Source organism: Ostrea edulis, chromosome 8 (assembly GCF_947568905.1).
Source record: "Ostrea edulis chromosome 8, xbOstEdul1.1, whole genome shotgun sequence".
NCBI lineage: Eukaryota > Metazoa > Mollusca > Bivalvia > Ostreida > Ostreidae > Ostrea > Ostrea edulis.
Window position 1 is genome coordinate 43,959,756 of NC_079171.1, and position 22,641 is coordinate 43,982,396.

The following is a 22,641-nucleotide window of genomic DNA, read 5'->3' on the forward strand; positions in this document are numbered from 1 at the left end:
CCCATGGCAAGCTATTACTACAAAAACCCAAATATCTGTAGATTTGAACAACTTTTTAATACGCAAAAGAGGAGTGAATTCATTAATATAAGTAAATCTATCAAAATCGTTTCTATGAGAGTATGTTCTCCAGGTTATTCCTATACAACCTTATATTCTAATTTGTTTTGTTGGTTGTTTTTTTTTTCTCTCTCTCCTTTTTTTCCAGACTAAACCTTACCTACTACTTACATCTATATCGTGTTCATTCTGTATACTTCTTTATACTGTAATCCAGATTAAGAGAATAAAGATAGTGTCATTGTCATTATTGTCATGGAAATTATTTTGTGCTCAAAACACTTTCCTAAAAAAAAACATACTACAAGATTAATTAACTCCTCTATTTTTATTAATGAAACATCTGTGACGTCTTGTAGTAACAAGTTTTACTATATTTATTTCTTCCCTTACCAGGGATTTGATTTTAACAAAAGCTCTTTAGGCGGAGCATCCCCCCGTAGTGTGGACAATCGGGAAATATAACTATATTTTATATTTACCATAAGTTCGAACTGAATATTATAAACGGTCTTTTAAGGTATCCTCCACAATTTTATGGAATCAGTTGCCCGAGTCTGTCAGAAGCTGTGGTTCTATTACATCTTTTAAATCGGCATATTTGCAGCGTGATATATAGATATGTATGTTTATCCCCCCCCCCCACAGTGATATCGCGTGTATATTTTATGTATATATTTTATATTATGTTATCTATTTTTCTATTCTCTCATTTATCTGTCTGTGAATAAGTTTTATACAGGACTACAATGTAAACTAGTCATCTGATACTAATTGTACTATCCTGTCTAAATAAAGAATTCATTGTTATTATTATCATTATAACTATCTAGCTAAATACATATTTATTGAAATATGCAGCCCCCAGAGTGTGAAAGTTGAAGATTATGAACAGTGATCAAGCTCATAACAAATGTCCACAAGTTTTTTTCTATAAAGTTGCTTAATGACTTGGACCTCTATAGGAATTTTCATTTATTGATAACAAAGCTATATGTGATGTATCAAATTGATAAAATCGAGCAACAATTCCTCCTCTTAATTAAGTGACTACAACCTCAGTGTTACTCACGTAAGACTATAGACAAATTCACAAGGATATCAATCTTGGTTGATTTATGTCAATCACGAAAATACTAGTACTTTTTTATTAAACAAAAGTTACTTGTACATGTATGTAAAAAGGTAAATTTTAATTTGGTTGAAAGAAAAATGTTTATTCAAATATAAAATTATTAATTTCATTAACATTGATCCAATTGTTCACTGTAAATGAAAAATAAAATACATAAGAACTCAAAATGGAAAATTATCTGCTCATTCTTCTATGTGTCGTGCGACTTCTCAAGATTAGCAATTGTTGCGCTTGAGACACAACACAGGTAACCTACACCAAATAGAGGGTACTTCTAACAAAAGTTGCACGGAATTTGTAAATAATTTTTGTATTGTAAAAAATTTATATAATGATGATTCTTACTATTCTCTTTATACCCGTACAACAAAATCTCTCTCTCTCTCTCTCTACCATCCATCTCTCTCTCAACCATCCATCTATCCGTCAATACAAGGAACAATGTATATAGCACTTGTCTGGGCAGTGCTCTTCACACAAGTGCATATCATCAGAATGAAGGGGTTTTATTTGGAAAAAACTTAGCTCATAAGAAACTAACGAATGTTAAGCTTAATTTTTACCTGTATATAAATTAGTACGTAAGAAACAAATGAAGTATTCTTAAATTTTATCTGTATATAATTTTGTACATGAGAAACTAAAAAAACAAGCTGTTTAGAACTAGCCTGAATATTCACAGGGAGAAATCTGCACAATATAAATAAACAAATACTAAAAAATGAAATATCACTGAATTAATTGATCTCCTTTGAATGTTTTTCAGCATCACATTTCGTTTCTGGTCTTTGATTGGATGTCATATAGGAAGCTTTATATATATTGCGGTTGATTCAGTTTTGTATATAAAATATTCAAATTAAATGATTGATCGTTATTCTCATAAATCAAAATGAATCCACATTTAGAATTGAATTCATATCAAACGGAGATTTGTGGATTTTTCCTGATTGAAATTTATTGTCATTGTATATCTGAATTCAGAATACTTCTGGTATACCGGTCCCCAAAATAATTGCCACCGAAGACGGCTTAGTACATGTATACATACGTTTAGTTCGTCTGAACAAAGCATATTTTCTGGATCCGTACCTTTCAAACGGACATAGAAATGCAGTTATTCCCCTTTTCACAGCATAAAAAGGTTGATACATGCAGCTCGCTTTGAAAGAACATTGTCGGGCATTTAAAAAAAGGTTTACTCATTTATAACACGATACTGTAACATCCAGATTCTCAGACCTACTGATACACTGTAGTTGGCACGAATATTAAGGATATTTCTGCTTACTACTATGTTTTATTCGCTACAGAAATATTTAGACTTGCAGGGCCGTAAATTACATGGAGGCGGAGGAGGCAGCTGCCTCCTCCAACTTTTGAGCCAAAAAAAAATTAAAAATTTAAAGTTCATTAGAATTTATGTTGTTTCCAATAACTAAGAACATGATACCTCCCTTAAAAAGCATTCCAAATCTTTCTTTTAGAATGAGTTAGTCAAGTAACATCTTAGAAGGCCCTAGAATCAAGGATTTTGCACGAAACGTGTTCAGTGTGCACAAAATGTGCTCAGCGTCTGGGGGCCTGAGCGGCCCCCAGACCCCCGCCTAATTTCCTGCCTCCTCCAAATTGAAGGTTAATTTACGACCCTGGACTTGGTATATTTTAAAATGTATCAGCAGGATTGGTAGATTGTAATAATCTCATGTATATTGGTTGATTGATTATTTGTGTTACCTCCCGTCAAGAATTTTTTACTCACATTGATACGTCACCAGCTGCAGATGAAGTACAATATATGTAGACCAATGCTTTCATAGTGCTTACGCTTTTAGCAGCGTCTTTAAAGGGGCAGGGGCCCGATTTGAACTGAGCATACCTTAATTTCACGTTCCCATTTCTAATATTTACAATGCTTAACTAAGGTATTTTTAATGGTTAGCAAAAATTTTAAATGACATGCTGACCAGTAGAAATACTTTAGTTAAGCATTGTAAATATCAAAAATGGAAAAATAAAATTTTAACATTTTCAGCTCAAAATTGTGTTAATGTCCCTTCAACGTGCCAACGCCTGTCGCAACACAGGACCTCCTATTTTTTTAAGGTCAAATTTCAAAGACACATGTACAATTCTCACTTCTAAATGAAGAGCGTTTGGCAAAGGAGCAATCCCTACCTACATGCATATTTGCGTCTAGTCATGGCACGATTGGGGCTCAAACTCACCAATTCCCGGTTACGACGCGAACGCTCTACCACTGAGCTCTACCATGGCGTGTTCGTGTATTTTGATATTTCATAAAAGTGTAATTATTTCTGTACGAGTGTAATGCTTTGGAACTACAGATGTTAATATATTTTTACTTACAATTTGCAATTATCTCTCATTTTTCACACAAGTATCTTCATAACAGTTGTAGAGATATAATTATATTGTCTGCGAGATAAACATAACTTGAATCAGCCGTTTGTTTTCAAATTGATATTTACAAAATATATTATATGCATTTGTTACATAGTGACATGAATATATAGAAGCATCCAATTTGTCGCAATACATTAACAATATATGAGTGACTTTTTAGTCCTGTTCATATTGATTCATAAATGTCTGTCGTGGAAATACATCTCCATTCTCTCACCAGAGGGCGCGTTATGCAACCTTCACTTGGGAGCGCACGGAACTCTGGGTAGAGAAAGATGCATCTTATCACAACCGGAAACTAACAAAGTCTCTCCGTGCACTCATGTCTTCCGTTAGTCCCACATCGGCACAAATGGCAGCCATCGGCGGATCTAATTTTTTCCCCAGCTTTGTAGATTCGACCTTTGTAAACGCAGTCTGAAATTGATATAAATATACAATTAACATACATGTATATACACGTACCCAAAAGACATGATTTTCGAACTCCGGGGTTGAAATATATATTGTCATTGCATTGAATTCTAATATATGTATGGTGATCCAGAATTTGAGCTAGAATGCAAGAATAGGAGATAGGGTAGGTATGGTCTATTTCGACATCTACAACTATGTAATGTAATATCATTATTTTATTGTATGGAATATGTCTTACGAATTACAGTAACCTGTTGTCTGTGAAGACACAATTGGCGTTGAAATTATCATATTGTTTTCAATGTACCAGTTCGCGTGATTTACAGAGGAACAAACTGATTGTCATGTAAGATAATGCTTGTATCTATATTTACTAGCATTTTGCATTCGATGTTATAAACCTTTAATCATCTAAAGGGACATTAGCTGTCACTTTGTCACCAAAAACTGAATTCAATGAAAACTGCACTATATCATAGAGCTCAGTAACAACACCAACCTCAAAGTAGACACAGGAATATGTTATTTTGGTGATTAAATAAGTATTGTCTTCCACAACAATAATTCTTTCTTATATATTCCTTTATACTAAAACCGGTTAGCTAAGGGAGTTTTATTATGTTTCCCTTCTTTCTGTACAAAAATATATGTTTTTAATATACACGTATTCCTATGCCATTGAGAGACTTGGAAAAAAAAATAATGGTTGCCATCACTTTCACAGCTAATGCCCCTTTAACATAGATATTCTAAATATTGACAGTCAGCATAATACATTTAGTCGAATGTAAAACTTATACGGTACCAATTTTGATGCACCAGATGCGCATTTCGACAAATAATGTCTCTTCAGTGATGCTCAACCGAAATGTTTGAAATCCGAAATAACTATGAAGTTTTAGAGCTAAATATAGCCAAAAACAGCGTGCCAAAAATACAATGTTACATATGGGGTATACTATACCAATATAATAGTCAAGGTTTTGACAAATAGTGCACAAATCAAAGGATCATTCACAATTTGCCATAACTGTGATTACTTTTCTGGCATATCATACGAAATATCCCCGTGACATATGTAACCTAGATATTTATTCCGTAAATAAATCATTCATTTTCCAGTAACGTGTAACAAAAAATTTTGAATAGAAAATATGAAAACTTTTCCTCAGTGAATGTTGTTATATGTGCTGGCAGCTGATACTTTTAAAATCACTCGTACATGGTAAAAAAAAAAATACAAACCTACACATTCATCCTTTTAGGAATTCAAACAAACAGCAAAAACAAAAATTAAAAAAACAATACAATGGAAAATAAACAAATACACCCCCTAAAAACAAAGCAAACAGAATAACCCGCCAAAAGCCTTCATTCCTGATTGTCAGAAGAAGACGTAAATGCAACATGTGATACTGAGAGTGGTCGGAGAGAAATACCTGGAAAACAAGACAGGTCCTGGGAGCACTCCACTTCTCCGATCACTGAACAGGTACAGTAGTTGTTACATTTATCTCCCTTTGGAAACGTGTCACCTTTCTTATAGGTCCGGCCATTGTGGGTACAATCTGATGGAGGAGGAGGGTGCAGATGCAAAAACAAATCAGAAAGATTATCCTAATTTTGAAATTAAACTATCCAGTCCATGATTATATGATTTTCTAGGTATCGACAAGTTTTATTTATTTTGGACTGGCCATTGTAATGGAACAAGCGTTAAATGCATGATACAGTGTAGTTTATCAAACTGAAACTAGTATATATTGTATAGATTGTGAGGATTCTAGGGGTCAATATAGTTTCGATTTAATAGATTGATCACTGTTCAATATCTTCATACACGTTTTCATTCATAACTTAGCAGGAGAAATACTTGTACTGTGTACGTTGAGGGACTCCTAATTTACTACAAATTCACTAATGTCTTACCAGGATAACACTTGTACATTGTACACTGCGGGACTCCGTGTGTTGTACAGATACACTCATTGCATCCATCTTCCGCGGGATACCGACTTCCAGCGTTATACCACTTCCCCTTGTGTCGGCACTCTGCCAAGTACAGAAATAATCACAATGCCCTAATGAAATGATCTTTTATAACATGTTGTGGGGAGCGTATTGTGTCCCCCTGGAGAAAACTCTTCGTTTGTGTATTTACGTTTGTTACATGTACAACATGGGTACTGTACGTAGGGAAATATTCACCCGCTTTATATTGACCTTCATTTTATTTTGGCCCTCGTCTTATTTTGGCCTCGTTTTATTTACGCCCTCGTTGTCAGTGGGAGAATCTAAGGCTGGGCGAAACCGTTTTTTCTTTTACACGTGTACCTGTTTTTAACACAGATGTATCAAGTCGAATTTAAAAGGAGTGAAACCGTTTGCAAGTATATATGTTCGAAATAAAATGACATGGGGCGAACATACATGTAACTCTGCTTATTGTATTCATATGCATTACGAGAATCATATTCATGTCATATTATTCATCGCCAAACACTTCACTTTCATTAAAGGAATAATTACACATAGATAGCCCGGGTGGCCCCTTCATTTTATATAACGTCTTTTTAACTGGAATCAGAGGAAAATACCTTCCTATCAAAAAGTATATATGATATTGCTTAACGTGTCTTACATTCACTATATAACAAATAATTATATATACCAATCGCTAAGTTTATATAGAAACAAAATCGGCAACCTTTGTCGAATATCTTAGCCTTAGGCGTGCTTGACGAAGTCGTAGGAGTGTTTTGCGGTTTTCTTACTTGGGAACTCGAAACATGGCCTATCTGTACACGTGACACGTCCAGAATCACCACAGGTACAAACATTGCAGGTGTCTCCCTTGGGGAAACTTGCTCCTACTTCGTGAACTCTTCCAAGGTATGTACATTGTACTTAAAAGACGAAGGAAATAACATTACTGAAAGAAATATGGCGGACATCCTCGGGTTGTTGTTTTTTTTTTTGACAGTCATGCCTATTCAGGATGACAGTTACTTTACGATGATAGTGTATAAAAATAGCAATACATATACATGTAGTGTATAAATTGATGCAGTAAATCCAGAAAAAATCGCAGATTAGAGATCATACCTACCTTATACTTTAAAGGGCGGGGTGGGGGTCGCGGTTGTGATCGATTAGTATTCAATTATTCGTATGCATTTCAAAATCGTCTTACCTTGATTGCACGTGTTTTCTGAGCAGGAAACTGAACTTGCAGAGACACATCGACAGGTGTTGCAGCCGTCACCTTTAGGGAATTCGTCTCCGACTTTATAAGGCGTCTTGTTGATATAACAGAAATCTGTTCGACATACAGGTATAATATAAGGTGATAGTTACACTGAGTGCTATGTTTGATGAACTTGTCGCACGTACACATACATGTATACACACGCGCGCGCATGTGTGTATGTGTATGAACACAAGCAATCGAAACATACTTGGCCTTTAAGGATGTATGCTACACCAGAGAAATTTGATGTAGATGAAAAGTGTAGGATATGTACAAAAATATTTTGAATTTAAAAATTTTCAAATTTACTTTATTTTGTCAAAAAATACAGTTTTAGTAGAAGGTAATCTGAAAAAAATTTAAAACCCCTGCTGGACTCGAACCTGCGACCTACAGTTCAGCAGTCGGTAATCTAACCTACTGAGCTACTCGGTTAGGTAATTCAATGGAAAAGGAAAAGTCAAATATTGCTGATATCGATTTTGTCATCTATGTTTTTAAAGGAAGTCAGCCATTATGACGATGTAGAGTACTACCTTAAAAAACTCGAATGTGACCCCCAGTATGTGAATCTCCCCGCGTATTGTCGAGTCGACTATATGGGACAAATGAGACAGAAACAAAAAAAATTGTTTGCTGTCATTTCTGTTCTCTCTTAAAGTGATCTGTTTTGTATAAGTAAATAGTGTTAGTGGAATAAAGCGTTTAATTCGAGAAATAGCTGCTTCAATTTAACATGTGGTGTCACATGCCATTTTTCTGGTCATGTGATCCGTAAGACATATAGGTGCAATATAGTGATGTACTACATTCATGGGGTGGTTTTTATTTTTCGCGAATTGACGATGGAGAAGGTCGAGCGATGTTCCAATTGGTGTATAAATATATCTGAAGTTACAAACTGATTAAAAGCAGATACTTTAGATTGCATAGATAGCTACACTAGGATCTGAAGTAACCCAATAGAGAGTCACGTCCGCATAACCTTCTGTTTGGAATATTCATTAGAACTATCAGCCAATCACATTGCAACATGAAGATAATGACGGTTAAGCCGGTGATTCCCAGTCAGTTTCTAAACAGGTTACTGTAATATCTCTCCCACGACGTTTATTCCACACTATAAAGTTGCATGTGCTCACATAAGGAATTTCAAAACTGTTTAAATCATGCCTAATTTATTCGGTTCACACAAACAACAAAACGTATTGAGATAAAATACACCCAATTTGGTATAATTAAATATGTATCAATTACAATATATCTATGCATAGGGATTGGTATAATTATTTACGATTTGCATAATCAGCTGGGTTTGTTGTTTTTTTTCGTCAGTCAATTTGTAATAGTTTTTGATCGTTTCTTCTACATCGAGATTTTGACCGTCTGAATAAAGCAAAACCCACATAAAATACAGATATAGTCAATACATTGCGCATGTTTTGACAGTTGTGCAGCCCCAAATCATATGCACAGCCATCTCTAACGTAAATATTGACGCAAGAGTTTATGGGGAAAACTTCGTTGGAAGAATCTAAATAGCGTGAATTTTATTGCCTTAACGAAAGGTCATGGGGACGTGACCCTCTATTACGTCAGATCCTAGTCTAGCGATCGATGTGAGCGGATCAAAGGATCTGATTTTAATTGTTTGAAGTTACCACGCATTTCTGTTTCTAAGTAAACTAAAACATGACCGACCTCGAGTGAACGCTTCGCGCCTCTTACGCGTACCTATAAATGTGTTTTTGTATATAATACTTTGCACCTCTTACGCGTACCTATAAATGTTGGGTTTTTTTTGTATACAAGACTTCGCGCCTCTTACGCGTACCTATAAATGTGTTTTTGTATATAATGCTTTGCGCCTCTTACGCGTACCTATAAATGTGTTTTTGTATATACTTCTAAATTACTTAAGCCCTACCTCAAGTAGTTTGAAGAATGGGGATAAAAAGGCAGAGCTCCTGAATGGCGGGATTCTTATTTAAAGTGGTATAAGCTTGATAAGGGTTATATACCTTAGACTGAGTTACTTACCCTTGGTGCAGCTGAGCTTCCGTGATGATACACATGTACAATATCGACCATCCTCATCCATAAACGTCTCTCCTGGACTGTATTTTACTTTTCCATATCGACAAACTAAGCAAACATAACTAGCAAAGTTAACGATGTCCTAAATAGTTACAGGGCTATTTCAGCATGTTCCGAAGAAAAGAAATTATAAAATAATGTCATGAGAACAAACGAGTAGGTTTTTTTTATAAGCAGATATTTATGAGTACAAGTCAAGGTTTTGTGATTCACCTCTTTTCTCACAAGTCCAAAAAAGATTACGGAGGGATTATCAGGGCTAGATATCTGAACTGTGAATGGCTCCATTAGCAAATACATGATCCAATGAAATCCATCGTCTTATTCAAAAAAAGTAATGGCAACACATGTTTATAAGCTTATTAAGAACACCACCGCAGATCCATTTATCTTTCATTAAAAATCTCGATAATTAGCACTAAGCAACAGTACAATTTGTAAGTTACTTCAACTTAAAGCGTTTGTAAACATTTTATCAGGTTCTAATGAGAGGATGTGCCTACTTTTTGTGATTTTGTACGGGGTAGCATGTACAATTACTCTCTCTATATGTCTCTCCATCTCTTCGTCTTTTTAGGTCACCAGAGTGACTCAGGTGACCTAGAGGTTCTGATACCAGGGCGAGGACAAACTTGGCTTATAGTGTTTATGTGTGAAACATTTAAATTACATCATATTCAATCCTATTGATATTAAAATATTTACATTCACTGAATATTTACTCTTTTATTTATCAATGAATTCGTGTTTGTTGCAAACTAGTTCAATCCGGTCGACTTTTTTTCCCTGCAATGCTTGCTACCTTCATTACCCGATGAAACACCAAAAGAAAGCATTTGTTTAAATGAAACTAAATAGATATTTTGAAGGGGCAGGTAGTCCTTTACTAATATCGTAAATTTATTGACTCCATGAAGTAAGGATTCTCGGTAGTAGGGTGGGCCAAAATTATCATAGTGATTATTGTTTTGAAAGCCTTCTTCTTTGGATTTACTGAAACGCAATGAATATTCAGATTAAGAAGAAAGGGGTGTACCAATATTGTGAATTTCGCAATCAAGCATTCTGACTCTAGGACAGGTCCAAAGTACATGTAGTCATATAATGTTGATATGATATATTAAGTAAGTCTTCCATCCGTATGAGCACTGTTGTGGGCATTCACGTTTCAAGAAGACATCTTGTTTTATACTTTTGCTGAATATTAGAATTCAGCTTAGATATGTAGAACATGGGAATTATTACATATTCCATAGCCCTTGGGGCTAGTGGTACTTTTAACTACTGTTCAGGTGATTTATAGCCCTGGGGGCTAGTGGTACTTTTAACTACTGTTCAGGTGACTTATAGGGCCTGGGGTCTATTGATACTTTTAACTACTGTTCAGGTGACTTATAGGGCTTCGGGCCTCCTGTTCAGGTATTCTTCCCTTAAGCAAGGAACATGCACTCCACGGATTTGCTTGTTTTTATTGTTTCCGGTACCCTGTTGATAACCTTTACAGACACCCAGCAGTTTGTTATTTGTAGGAGGGTATATAGAAAATTATGATAGTCTTTGCGAGTACGCATGCTTTAGCAGCATCATTTGAGATGCTAGATCAGCTCGCAAACTTGCTACACCAACATGAACTCTTGTTGACTGAAAGTCAAGGTTCAACGGAGGTCAGCATTAGATTTAGATATTATTGATCGACCTCATTTTATGAAGCGTAATCTATGAAGTATTTTTGAGATAAGTGGTGAAGTACAAACCCTTGCCTGGAGATTATTATGAACCTAATGAAAGTTACAACCCTTGCGTATTGTGTGGAATTTGCAATATGTTACCTGTGTGCTGTATGAAATTTACAATTCCAGCTGAATATTACAAGTATGAAATTGACAATCCTTGCATATTTTATGAAATCTACAATCCCTGGTTCTATTGCGAGTACACTTACACGTAACACCTATTTATTGTATTGCAGAAAAATGTTAACATTATCAACTCAAATATATTCAACAATAAATGCAATTCAAATATACTCACGGTCAACCGATTTCATAACGGATACGAAAATCAAAATATATACACTGAAATCATTCATTCTGTGAGTTAAGCAACAAACACATACAACGCAGTATGGGATGACAAGGAAAACACGTAAAAGAAGGCCATGCAGATGTACGGCGACATGAATTATGCATTATACAGAGACCAATAGGGAATAAACTGTACTAAAACTGAAATAAAAATTAGAAGATCCCAAGTGGTTGGTTTGGAAACTTTAAAGTTGAATCGAATTTTAGAACACCATAAATTTATGACCGTATGAATATGTGTAAATAAGGAAACAGGCAAATTCTGAAACCTCATTTGACGGTGCTCATTTCGTGTCTATTTGTATAGTTAACACAGCGTGAATTTACGAATCATATCAGGTTCCAGCCTTAGTGGTGTTTGTCAGATGCATTATAAGAACTGACTATTCAAAATCTTATGATGTTTGATATTTTACATAGTTCGCTATCTTGCATGGGGCTTGTTGTTTTCGGCGTGTCCGCTTATCTATCGTGGTGAATGTTTTGATGTAAATTTTTGCTGTGGTAATAAACACTCAAATAAGCTTGATTTTCTTAACTTTAGCGCTTGTTTGTACAATAAGCTTGATTTTCTTAACTTTAGCGCTTGTTTGTAAGGAAATGGTTTACGCGAATATCGATTCCAGTCACACGTTCGAGGTATGTCTCAAGCACTAAGCTTTTTGAAAGTCAACAAACTAATGATACATTGATTGCATCTTTTAGTTATAATTATGTTTAATAAACATCTATATCTTGTCCTAAACCATTCATATTTTATATATGAGAAATCACAACAACCCTTTGTTAAATAGATAAATAAACAAACCAGAATCCCTCCCCAGAGTCTTATATTAATCAGCAGTCAGACTTTTATCAATTATTAACATCTTATTCCTCTATATGGTAGATGATTTTATCAACGAAAGTGCTGTCACGGTTATTTCCCTTCGGCTGCAAAGTAGTAATTACAATCGGAACTCCTCGAATGTCTCGCGCACTCGACCTAGATCTCGGATGTAATACGGTGGCATCCATGAGTGAATTTGATGAATTGCCAATTGGCAATGCATCAAATTCACTCATGGATGCCACCGTATTGCATCCGAGATCTAGGTCGAGTGCGCGAGACATTCGAGGAGTTCCGATTGGTAGTAATTATCTAGGAAGAGTTAATACCCTTTGGGCATATATAAGTCAGCGCGCCAGCATCTTCATCTTTCTTTTACTTCCTGTCATTGAAAAACAAGGTTGGTTAAATCACTGCCAATTGTTTTTATCTTTGTTAAGCCTTTCCAACAAACAACGTTAACCCACCCATTACATGTTATATATGGTTTCTGCTGGCTTTTTCTACTTTATTTTTCATCAATTTCTAATGGAAAGTCATCTGGTACGGCTGTTGTATGCCACATTGAGCACCCAAGTGACATGGCATGAATGGGCGGCACTGATTACCTTAAAAGACATCTAGGGATTGACCGGTGGCCGAGAGGATAGAGCGTTCTTCACGCATGCGGAAAGCCGGGGTTCGAATCCCGGCCGCAAAAGACCTGAATCGTCAAAACAGGTAGTACTACGACAGTTCAATCGCCAAACGTTCGGCATCAGGTGTGAATGTCACGGGTCTTCGGAGATGACCTTAAAAACGGATGTCCCGTGTCACAGTAGGTGTGACACGCTAAAGAACCCTCACTGCTCAATGGCCGTAAGCGCCGAGTATAGGCCCAAATTGGAAGCCTTTCACCGGTCTTGGTGACATCTCCATATGAGTGAAAAATTCCCGAGCGAGACATTAAGCAAGATACAATCAATCAATTAATCCAAGGGTCAAGTTTTACACTTGGGGGGGGGGGGGAGCCGGACCAAAAAGAGTTTTAACATGTAAAAAAGAAGAAAGGGAAATTTTTTAAAAAGTGGGGAGGGGATCAGGCCCTCCCACCCCCCTCCCTGACGAGTATCCGCTGTCAGCCCTCCCTACAAGCCTATAGATATCTGTATATATATATGTATACCTACATGTATCTACATAACCCTCTATAAAGACACGATGAAAATGTTCCTTAAGTTCAGCATACATACATACAGACAGACACACAGGGAGTAGGAATGAATGAACCCACGGGTGATGGAGAAAGGAACGAAGCGTAGTTAACCGTGGGTTTCCGACGATGCCGAAATATATACATGTAGATGTACCTGTAAAGTGCGAAACGAAACGAAATCTACCGAAACGAAACCCACCGAAACGAAACGAAACAGATTGTATAACCGAACTCTTTTATTAGAAATGGTATCTTAGGCCCCTGTGAAAATTACCACATATAAATAAAATTCGCCTCCCCTTTGATGTAGGCTTTCAGCTTGACTGATACACAGTTTTAAAAGCTGGAAAGGGGGGAGGTGGTGAGTAAGCAAAATGTACATATCCGAAGTTGATCAAATACCATGTGCAATTAATTTCAGATCCATAAATTTCAGAACGGAGAGTTACAGTCTTAGAGGTCTGGCGAAACACACTAAACAAGGGGTGGGGTCGCTGGCGTTGGATCCGCCTTTGGGCATAGATACATTATTTGAAGAAACTGGTGTCTGAGAAATTTGAAAGCAGGAAGAGTTCTTAACCTTTTATTTTATCTCTAACTGCTGAGGTTCGAGTACTTTCAATAATGGAAAAAGTTACATAGTATACCATATTATATGAATGCAATTAGGTAAGATATATATACATGTGCTATTAAAAATTATTATTGATATGTAGTGAGTCTAAATATGACTCTATGCATTTATGGTGTTGGTAAGACGGGGAAGAAAACGGGTGGAAAACAGAATATTTTATGCAATAATATCAGGAGGTCAGCATTTTGTAAACTCAAAAGGCTTATGAACAAGGGAAGCAGAAATTACAAAGAGAACGGGAAGACATACTCAGAATCCACCGTTTGATATACTACATACAAATACACAATATCCACATGTATACATAGATTTGTCTTTAGAGCAAAAAATACTGAAACGTGTATTTATGCCGAATTGTAACCCTCTGTTCTAAAATTTATGGATCCGAAACTAATTGCACATGGTATTCAATCAACTTCGGATATGAACTTTGTGCTTACTCACCCCCTTCCAACTTTTAAAACTTCGTATCTGTCAAGCCGAAAGCTTACATCAATGGGGAGGCGAATTTTATTTATATGTGGTAACTTTAACAGGGGCTTAAGATACCATTTTTAATCATTATAATTCGGTTATACACCATTATTAATTATTATAATTAATAGAGTTCGGTTATACAATCTGTTTCGTCTCTTTCGGTGGGTTTCGTCTCGTTTCGGTGGGTTACGTTTCGGTATATTTCGTTTCGTTTCGCACTTTACAGGTACCCGATGTAGGTCGAACCCGTTCAAAGTTTTCCCACTGTGCGATGTTTTGCTCTTATGACGTAAAAAATCGCTCTGGCACACGGCACTTAATCCTGTTTTCTGTTGCCTATTACATAGCGACCTCTTATATATGTGGCCACAAATTATCGGAGTTTCGGACTATCGGACTACCGGACCGTCGGACTATCGGACCGTCGGAATACTGGACGGTCACCACAATGAAGAGGGAAATGAAATAAAGTTTCATATTTTTGTCACCTAAAATGTTTTTACTGTGAATGGAAAACGCATGTAGTGTACACAATTTTTTTTTAATAATTCAAATGTTATTTATTACAATTGTTTTGATTGGACGAAAATAAAGCTAAATAAGAATTTACACCTCTATAAATCCAAAAACACTATGTATACATACGTGCATGAAAACAAATAACATAGTGCAGGGAAACTATTCAAATTTTTGAAATTGATAATCCAGGGAACGAATTTTTAAGAATCAAACATTCTTTTTGAAGAATTGATCGATATGTAAACTCTAGACATTTTACTCACAAACCTAATATTCAGTTTGTGAGTAAAATGTCCAGAGTTTACACATCAATAAATTCTTCAGAAAGAATGTTTAATCATATTATCTTCCCGTAAAAAGAATAATAGTAATGCTATGTAATAGTAACGGTTATGATTGAGATCTGATGAATTACTGTACATCACTCAATTTCAACCAGTGGCATCTAATGCACGTATATACATCATCTCTGATTAGTTTATTGTTTATTTTTTAAACGTATATTTTATTCACAAAGTGAATGGGATCGGGCAGCAGGCATAGTCTGTTTTAAGCCTCACCCTAATAACAAAACCCCTTCCTTGGCGTCATCAAATTTACAACATCGATAAAGGACTACCTTCCTTTTAAAAACATCTATTTAGTTTCGATTTAGCAACACTAAAGATATTATTTAAATGTTTTACATATAGTCCCGTGGGGATCCGGGTTAGAATAGGTCCTCAGCACCTCTTGCTTGTCGTAGAAGGCGATTAAAATGGGGCGGTCCTTCGGATGAGACCGCAAAAACCGAGGACCCGTGTCACAGCAGGTGTGGCACGATAAAGATCCCTCCCTGCTCAAAGGCCATAAGCGCCGAGCATAGGCCGAAAATTTGCAGCCCTTCACCGGCAGTGGTGACGTTTCCATATGTGTGAAATATTCTCGAGCGGGACGTTAAACAATATTCAATCAATCATTCATAAACGCTATTTACCAAGTTTTCTTACAGATGTGCGATTGTAGAGAAGAAAATGTTTGAAAACTGGACTATTTAGACAGATTTTGCCCCACCCCTAAACTACCAGGGTTGCAGGAGTCCAAAGATGATTCATGCCAAATTTGAATAAGACGACGACGGAGGCTGTCCACTTGCAAAACCGACACAACATCAATAAACCAAAGGTATATAACTTTATTTACTTTTATTCATTATATTATGAATGGTCAATCACCGACAACTGGATTTTATGCATGACCACCGCCAAGACCGCCGAGACCGCCGATGAGGCTATCAAAGGCACAGTGACAATGTCCATCCACGCAGTGTTGTGGACGATGTAACAGACAATGCCCGTCACAGTCAGAACCCGCCGTGCAAGCTGTAATACAATCAAAATACAGAAAGTACTCAAGGCAGTTGCACTATTTAAAACATTCAAAGAAGCAAGCATGTTACTGTATATATCAGCGTAACTCCACTATGTTTTTATTTGATATTAATCTATTCTAACTACATTTCGACAATTAACATTGGTTCAATGAGCTTATATACATTCCTTTATTTACTATAAGCAGAGACTCGGGCGTCTTAACCGTCATCCCTCCAACCAGCAATGAACTCGTCCATATAGTGCCAAGCGTGCGATGTTTGTTTACATATATAAAGCAAACAAAAACTATCAATATATCTTTTTTTGAATTTTGTAAGAAAAAAAAGAGCATATATATATGAACTTTTCGAACATATCTATTTCAAACAAAACTAAGATGTGAAGAGATCCACACTAAAGTCCTGTGTAATATATTCATGCGCGCAGTGTAAGTTGACAAGTTAAACTCCCGAAAACCAATTGTGTATCGTAAAACATATTTATAACACGAATACGTATGTATGTACATGTAGCTAATTCAATTTGTCTAATTCGAAACCCGTGTAATGTGATAAATAATTGAACAACAATGTCAATTTGAAAACCTTGTAATTCGATACCCAATTGGATTATTCTAACAGGAAGAATTCACATCCACAATATTTGTGATGTGTAGCTTTGGGTTTCCTCTGTTATTTCAATATAAATTTGGAATTCAAAACTGACTTATAAACTTAATTCTGGTCCTCGGGAAAAATACAGAAGAATTGATTTATATCACAATAATGTGACTTTAAATACTTTTTTCATATGGTAGGTAAACATCAACATTTGAACGATATTAAAATACCAAAAAACCCTTTGGATTCGTCAAATTTTTCACTGGATGTTTATCATTGTTTCGTGCTTGAGAAGGACCATGAATATCACTCGAATTTCTCAGCACATGAAGTTAAAGGTAATATTTTCTTTCTTCCTATTCGAACAATGTTAGATCCCCATGAACATTTTGACATAAAACTAATCAAACGTACTTTAGATTAAGACTATCTGATTTTAGGCAGAAGTTACCTTTTCCTGTATTTGTAGTACAAGTGCAAGTTCCTAATACGCAGTGAGGAGTACCAGCTGAACACGACACACTGCTACACTCATGGTGGGAAAAAGAGCAACGCTCCGATGTAACTGCAATACACAAAAATATAGTCTTACTACAGTAACTTGATTCAAACAGTTGGATTTTCACTAAATTTATCATATATATCCTTTTGTATTTCTTTTAAATACAACCTATCATTGGGTCAAATGCTGTCTGACGTGTTTCATACCGATTGTTAAGCCGTTCTTGGCTCACTGATTGTGACTGCGGATAACTTCGTTTACCTGATCAGGATATAGGGCTCACGGCGGGTGTGACCGGTCAACAGGGGATGCTTACTCCTATGCACCTGATCCCACCTCTGGCGTGTCCAGGGGTCTGTGTTTGTCCAACTATCTATTTTGTATTGCTTATAGGAGTTATGAGATTGATCACTGTTTGTTATCTTCACCTTGCGTTTATATATTATTTACATTTCCAATGTCCGAGTCATCGATATCTTTATCAGTCATTTCATCATGAATGTGAACGATGTGCGTATGAATCTTGATAAATATAGTACGACTATTTTAAAGACTGGGGTTTCGCTGACAGAAATGGAAAAAGAAAATGTAAGTATAAGAGATAAATTTCACTTTTGAAATACATGAGGGTATGTGCAGCAATGCATCGCGCCAGCATACTTATAATGAAGCGCTAACGTGGTCACGTGATCGTAAAACTTGTATAATTTTAGAACCGGGACTGATGGAGATATGACATCATAAGAAATGATGAGATTATGTTGGGAACTACAATTCTACAGTTGTATCGTTTATTATTTTTAATTTGTCATGTAATCATTTTCACCTTCGATTGAAAATTAATAAACTACAATTGCAATACCAAGGTCAAGTGATATCAGGTTTTAGTGATCTAGACTTTTAGATAAACTAAAAGTTGGCATGGATTTGGGGCAAAGGAATTAATAGTGTGGAGGGAAATAGTAGAACTCAGAAAAAGCCTACTTTTATACAGCCATTGCTTCGTTTAGGTGACTTTATAATCAGCAGATTTTAATCATATCATGTTACAACAATAACGGACTACGTTAAGATGACAGTCGCAGATCAACATGTCAAACTGGACGCACCAATCAACGAGATGTGATCCAACTCTTCGGATCAATGACCCACTCCTGTCAACGATGTGATCCAGTTACTGTAGTACTGAAAAATATATTATATACTCCCATATATGTTTTCGAATAAAGATAATAAATATGTTCTTAATTATCAAAAACGCAAACATCAAATGTAAATGTTTTCCTGTGTACCCAATTACAAAAAAACATGTGTTGATGCATTGTGACGTCATCAGTTTCGGAGAGACATGATCTGCAACCAGATCACCACAAAATCGGGTGACACTCTGTATCAAATTGAACCGTATCAAACCACGGATTATTGAGGGGTATATGATATAATAAGATACCGAATAAAGGTTTTCTAGATGTCTGATTTATGCGAAAACGATATGTGCAGCTTACTGGTTATATAAGGCTTCCTGAGAAACCAAACCCACAGAAATGTACTACAGAGCTCTCTCCACTATATGACGCCACAAGCCACGACATACTGTATGGTCCCCGCCCCGCTACTCATTGAAAACGAGGGGCGGGGATCAGACTAAGGACTTACAAGACTGCAGTTGTATCGCGTGATAAAATACGTTAATATTTTGCCGTTTTTACAACTTGACATTTTCATGGTGACATGAGCTTTGGCGGCATAGTAAGAGGCGTTTGATGAAGAACAATTTTTTTTATCAACTTTACATAATTCGGGTAACCTTAATGGGGCATGGACACAATTTTTGTTTGGGGGGATTACTTGGATATTAATTAGAAATATGATTGTACTAGATATGTGTACAACATAGCAACAAACTTAAATTTCAAAAACTGGCGCAACGATTTATGTGAGACATTTGAACTTTTCATTTTCAAGACAGGGCACACGTCTTGTTTATGTTTACATGTCGTGTCATGTGACTACTGTATCAGCGTGTCTCCAAATATAACCACTTCGGTAAAAAAAACTTTTCTAAAGAAAGTTTTCTGTTCTTTCTTCTCTGTGCTTGCTCCCGAACTTTATTGATTATGAATGTCGAAATATTGAATGCTTTTGACATACTTTTCAGACATCTTCGCGTTCTCAACTCCGCACGTGGTTTCCTGACTATGATCATCGTGTTGACAAATATAATTTTGGGACCGGACATAATGAAAATATGAAGTATATCGTTTGTTAAAATGAAAAGGTGAAGATAACGAACATTGATCAATCTCATAACTCCTATAACGAATACAAAATTCAGAGTAGGACAAACACGAACCCCTGGACACACCAGAGGTGAGATCAGACGCACAGGAGGGGTAAGCATTCCCTGTCGACCGGTTACAACCGCCATGTGATAAAATATATTTAATTAACGTATTTATAAAAACATCTGTATTTCAATAACCAAAACCTGTTAATTTAAATGGTTCAAAAATCGTGTCCATCCCCCTTTAAATTGCTTTGTTCCAAAATTGTTGACTGTAAAGTCGGTGGTTTCTGTGATATTGTTACAATCGCCATTTCTAAATGGAAAAAGTTTCTATGATTCAACCATAAATTTCTATATATTGTTTATGGGGTTCGAAAGAGTTCCAGGTTTGTCATTTGTAAAGTCAAACTGCTTTACTTTCAGTTAATATGTTTTATACATGTAATGTTGAATAAGAATCCTATAGAAACACTCCATATCATATATCAGTTCCCATTACTAATAAGTAATGTTCGGTATCGTCGGACATATTTCATTACTAATAATCAGGGGGTAAGCAAACTTCAGCTTTCAAATTCAAAATGGAGAATGTCTTATGTACATGCACGTAATGATTTTAGATGCAGCGAATTAGAAGGGTTCTTGACTTTGTTCGTGATAAAATTAAACTACATGTTTTAAAAGAATTGCATAAAAATGAAATATACTCGTGGGAAAAAAAATACCCAACACATAAGCCCCTCCGTAAGAAACATTTTTCCACGCATAATCAGAACAAGAAATAAAATGAAATTATGAATAAACAGATGGAAATGTGAGTCTATATGAAATATATAGTTAACGGTATATATTAAGTACATGCTCTGGTATGATCATTATTGGCGAGCTGCTCGCCTAGTAAGGGGAGATCACTCTAATTGTAAATGTGTAACGGACATTTTTCACCTTCCAGCTACTTCTGTTTTTGTAGATCTTTCCGCTTCCGGTAAATAGCATGGTTTACTTTTTCTGTGATGAATTCAGTATAATTTTATATTTCTGTTTTACATGAAATTCGTAGATCAAATTTTGTTTACGTGTTACAATGATTGATTGATAACTCGTCGTGCGCTTTATCTACATCCTGAAAATGATATACTTAACTGTAGATCAATGGGTGGTTTATCTTCGTATTACATGTAAGGCAGTGTAGAAGTATATACTATTACACTGTACTGCAATGTTTGTTAAGCATCGATTTTTTGTTGTTGCGAAACCCAGTAACTCTACTGTCCCAGTCACTTGATTGAAGTTGCGATGCAAAATTCTCAACGGTGATATCACACAATATCGGACTATTAATATACATTTAAAGACAGTGGAACATTAACTGGCAAGATTGGAAATAAACAACGTTCGTGGCTGGCATCTGTTACAGTCAAAACACTTAACGTCACATAAGAGTAGATACGATTTAGCGTGGACAACCATGAAAACATTGGATTGAAATTGTAGTTTTTGAAGTCAATTTCAATCCACTTTGCAATTACATGTATCATTACCAATATAATGGGTATCAGGCGCAAGCATGTGATATCTTCTGAAATGCAGTGTTACTTGCAAATTTTAGGACACATATTTGAATACCATAACCCTTGTAAAGAATATCTCTTCACAAAGAAAACTACCAGAGAGGTTTTAAGAGATCAATACTAAATATTCCTTGTGCATTAACATTTTGTAAATAATTTGCAATGAGCAGGGATTCTGTTTATCAAATATTTTCTGTTGTTTATATAGTTGTACTTTTAATTGATAAGGCACTGCAGGCTAAGGACGGTTTAGAATTCAATTATAGCAAACTGAAATTTAAATCTTACGATTACAGTGACGTAAATCGAAAGTGAAAACAGGATGATCTTTAAAGGTATTAAAATCCATTGTATCATTATATTTGCTATGATAACATGTAATTGGAAATGTGATTGAAATTAACTTTAAAAACTACAATTTCAAACTTTTTACGGTTGTCCGCGCTGAATCGTACCTACCCTTTTCATTGGTGAGGTCAAATATTTTTACTGTAACAGATGGCAGCCATGGAGGCTGTATGTTGCCAGTTAATGTTCCGCGGTCTTATAATGTCACTCGTCCTATTGCCTCAAAAAACTACTCACCAACGGCGACAAAAAGGGCGAGACAGAGAATAACGGCCTTCATTTTCGCTGATCAGTAGTCGATGATAAGATTATTTAGTGTCGCGCACCTTATATTCTCGTTTTATTTGATACAGAGCATGCGCCGTTTGGAACGACTATTGTTAGCAGAACTCGTGTGTAATCATTGCAGAACTGATTCATGGATCTTTTGTGCTATTTAAAACTAATTATCATTTTAAATAAGAAACATTGTAAATAAACAAAAGAAATTATGTCTGGTATTATCACTTATACAAGGTTTTTATCCCACCGTATCAAAGATCGAGGGGTTGCATTGCTATTATACTGTCTGTGTGCACGAAAATTCAATCTTGCGCGCAACTTCGCGCCGTCACGCCAACAAGCGACGCGTTCTCACCAACAAGCGAAGGCGCGTTGTTTGTTGGCATGAAAGCGAGAAGATGCGTTGCTAGTTGGCGTGACGGCGTGTTGTGACTAATGCGCAGTCACGCTTTTGCAATTGGTCCTATCCTGACACCATAGAACTGACAGATATTTTTTGTTCACTTACAAGATTCCTATTGTAGGATTTTAATGAAAACTCTGGTGCCCTGTCAT

General features: G+C 35.9%; 2 protein-coding genes across 3 annotated transcripts; both read right to left on the minus strand.

Annotated features, from left to right (window-relative positions):
• Positions 1-3,659: 3,659 nt before the first annotated feature.
• Positions 3,660-11,543, minus strand: LOC125662247 (kielin/chordin-like protein). Of its 2 annotated transcripts, XM_056146214.1 has the most exons (7): positions 11,418-11,543; positions 9,330-9,434; positions 7,233-7,358; positions 6,814-6,945; positions 5,969-6,091; positions 5,479-5,607; positions 3,660-4,039 (listed from the first exon to the last, which is right to left on the minus strand). In XM_056146214.1, exons 1-7 carry the CDS (start codon positions 11,473-11,475, stop codon positions 3,921-3,923), a joined length of 792 nt encoding a protein of 263 aa, XP_056002189.1. In that variant the 5' UTR covers positions 11,476-11,543; the 3' UTR covers positions 3,660-3,920. The 2 variants fall into 2 exon arrangements, with proteins under 2 accessions (XP_056002189.1, XP_056002190.1); XM_056146215.1 differs by lacking the exon at positions 6,814-6,945.
• A 4,751-nt stretch (positions 11,544-16,294) lies between these two features.
• Positions 16,295-22,161, minus strand: LOC125662746 (serine protease inhibitor Cvsi-2-like). The gene is made up of 3 exons (XM_048895077.2): positions 22,042-22,161; positions 17,548-17,661; positions 16,295-16,485 (listed from the first exon to the last, which is right to left on the minus strand). Exons 1-3 carry the CDS (start codon positions 22,082-22,084, stop codon positions 16,352-16,354), a joined length of 291 nt encoding a protein of 96 aa, XP_048751034.2. The 5' UTR covers positions 22,085-22,161; the 3' UTR covers positions 16,295-16,351.
• Between the last annotated feature and the right edge of the window lie 480 nt (positions 22,162-22,641).

Coding starts and splice junctions, on each gene's coding strand:
- LOC125662746 (XM_048895077.2), bottom strand. CDS start 22,084: ATGAAGGCCGTTATTCTCTGTCTCGCCCTTTTTGTCGCCGTTG. Junction 17,662..22,041: donor CGCCCTTTTTGTCGCCGTTG/GTGAGTAGTTTT, acceptor TGTGTATTGCAG/TTACATCGGAGCGTTGCTCT. Junction 16,486..17,547: donor TACTACAAATACAGGAAAAG/GTAACTTCTGCC, acceptor ATTGTATTACAG/CTTGCACGGCGGGTTCTGAC.
- LOC125662247 (XM_056146214.1), bottom strand. CDS start 11,475: ATGAATGATTTCAGTGTATATATTTTGATTTTCGTATCCGTTATGAAA. Junction 5,608..5,968: donor AATGTACAAGTGTTATCCTG/GTAAGACATTAG, acceptor CTCCTCCATCAG/ATTGTACCCACAATGGCCGG. Junction 4,040..5,478: donor GGACCTGTCTTGTTTTCCAG/GTATTTCTCTCC, acceptor TATCAATTTCAG/ACTGCGTTTACAAAGGTCGA.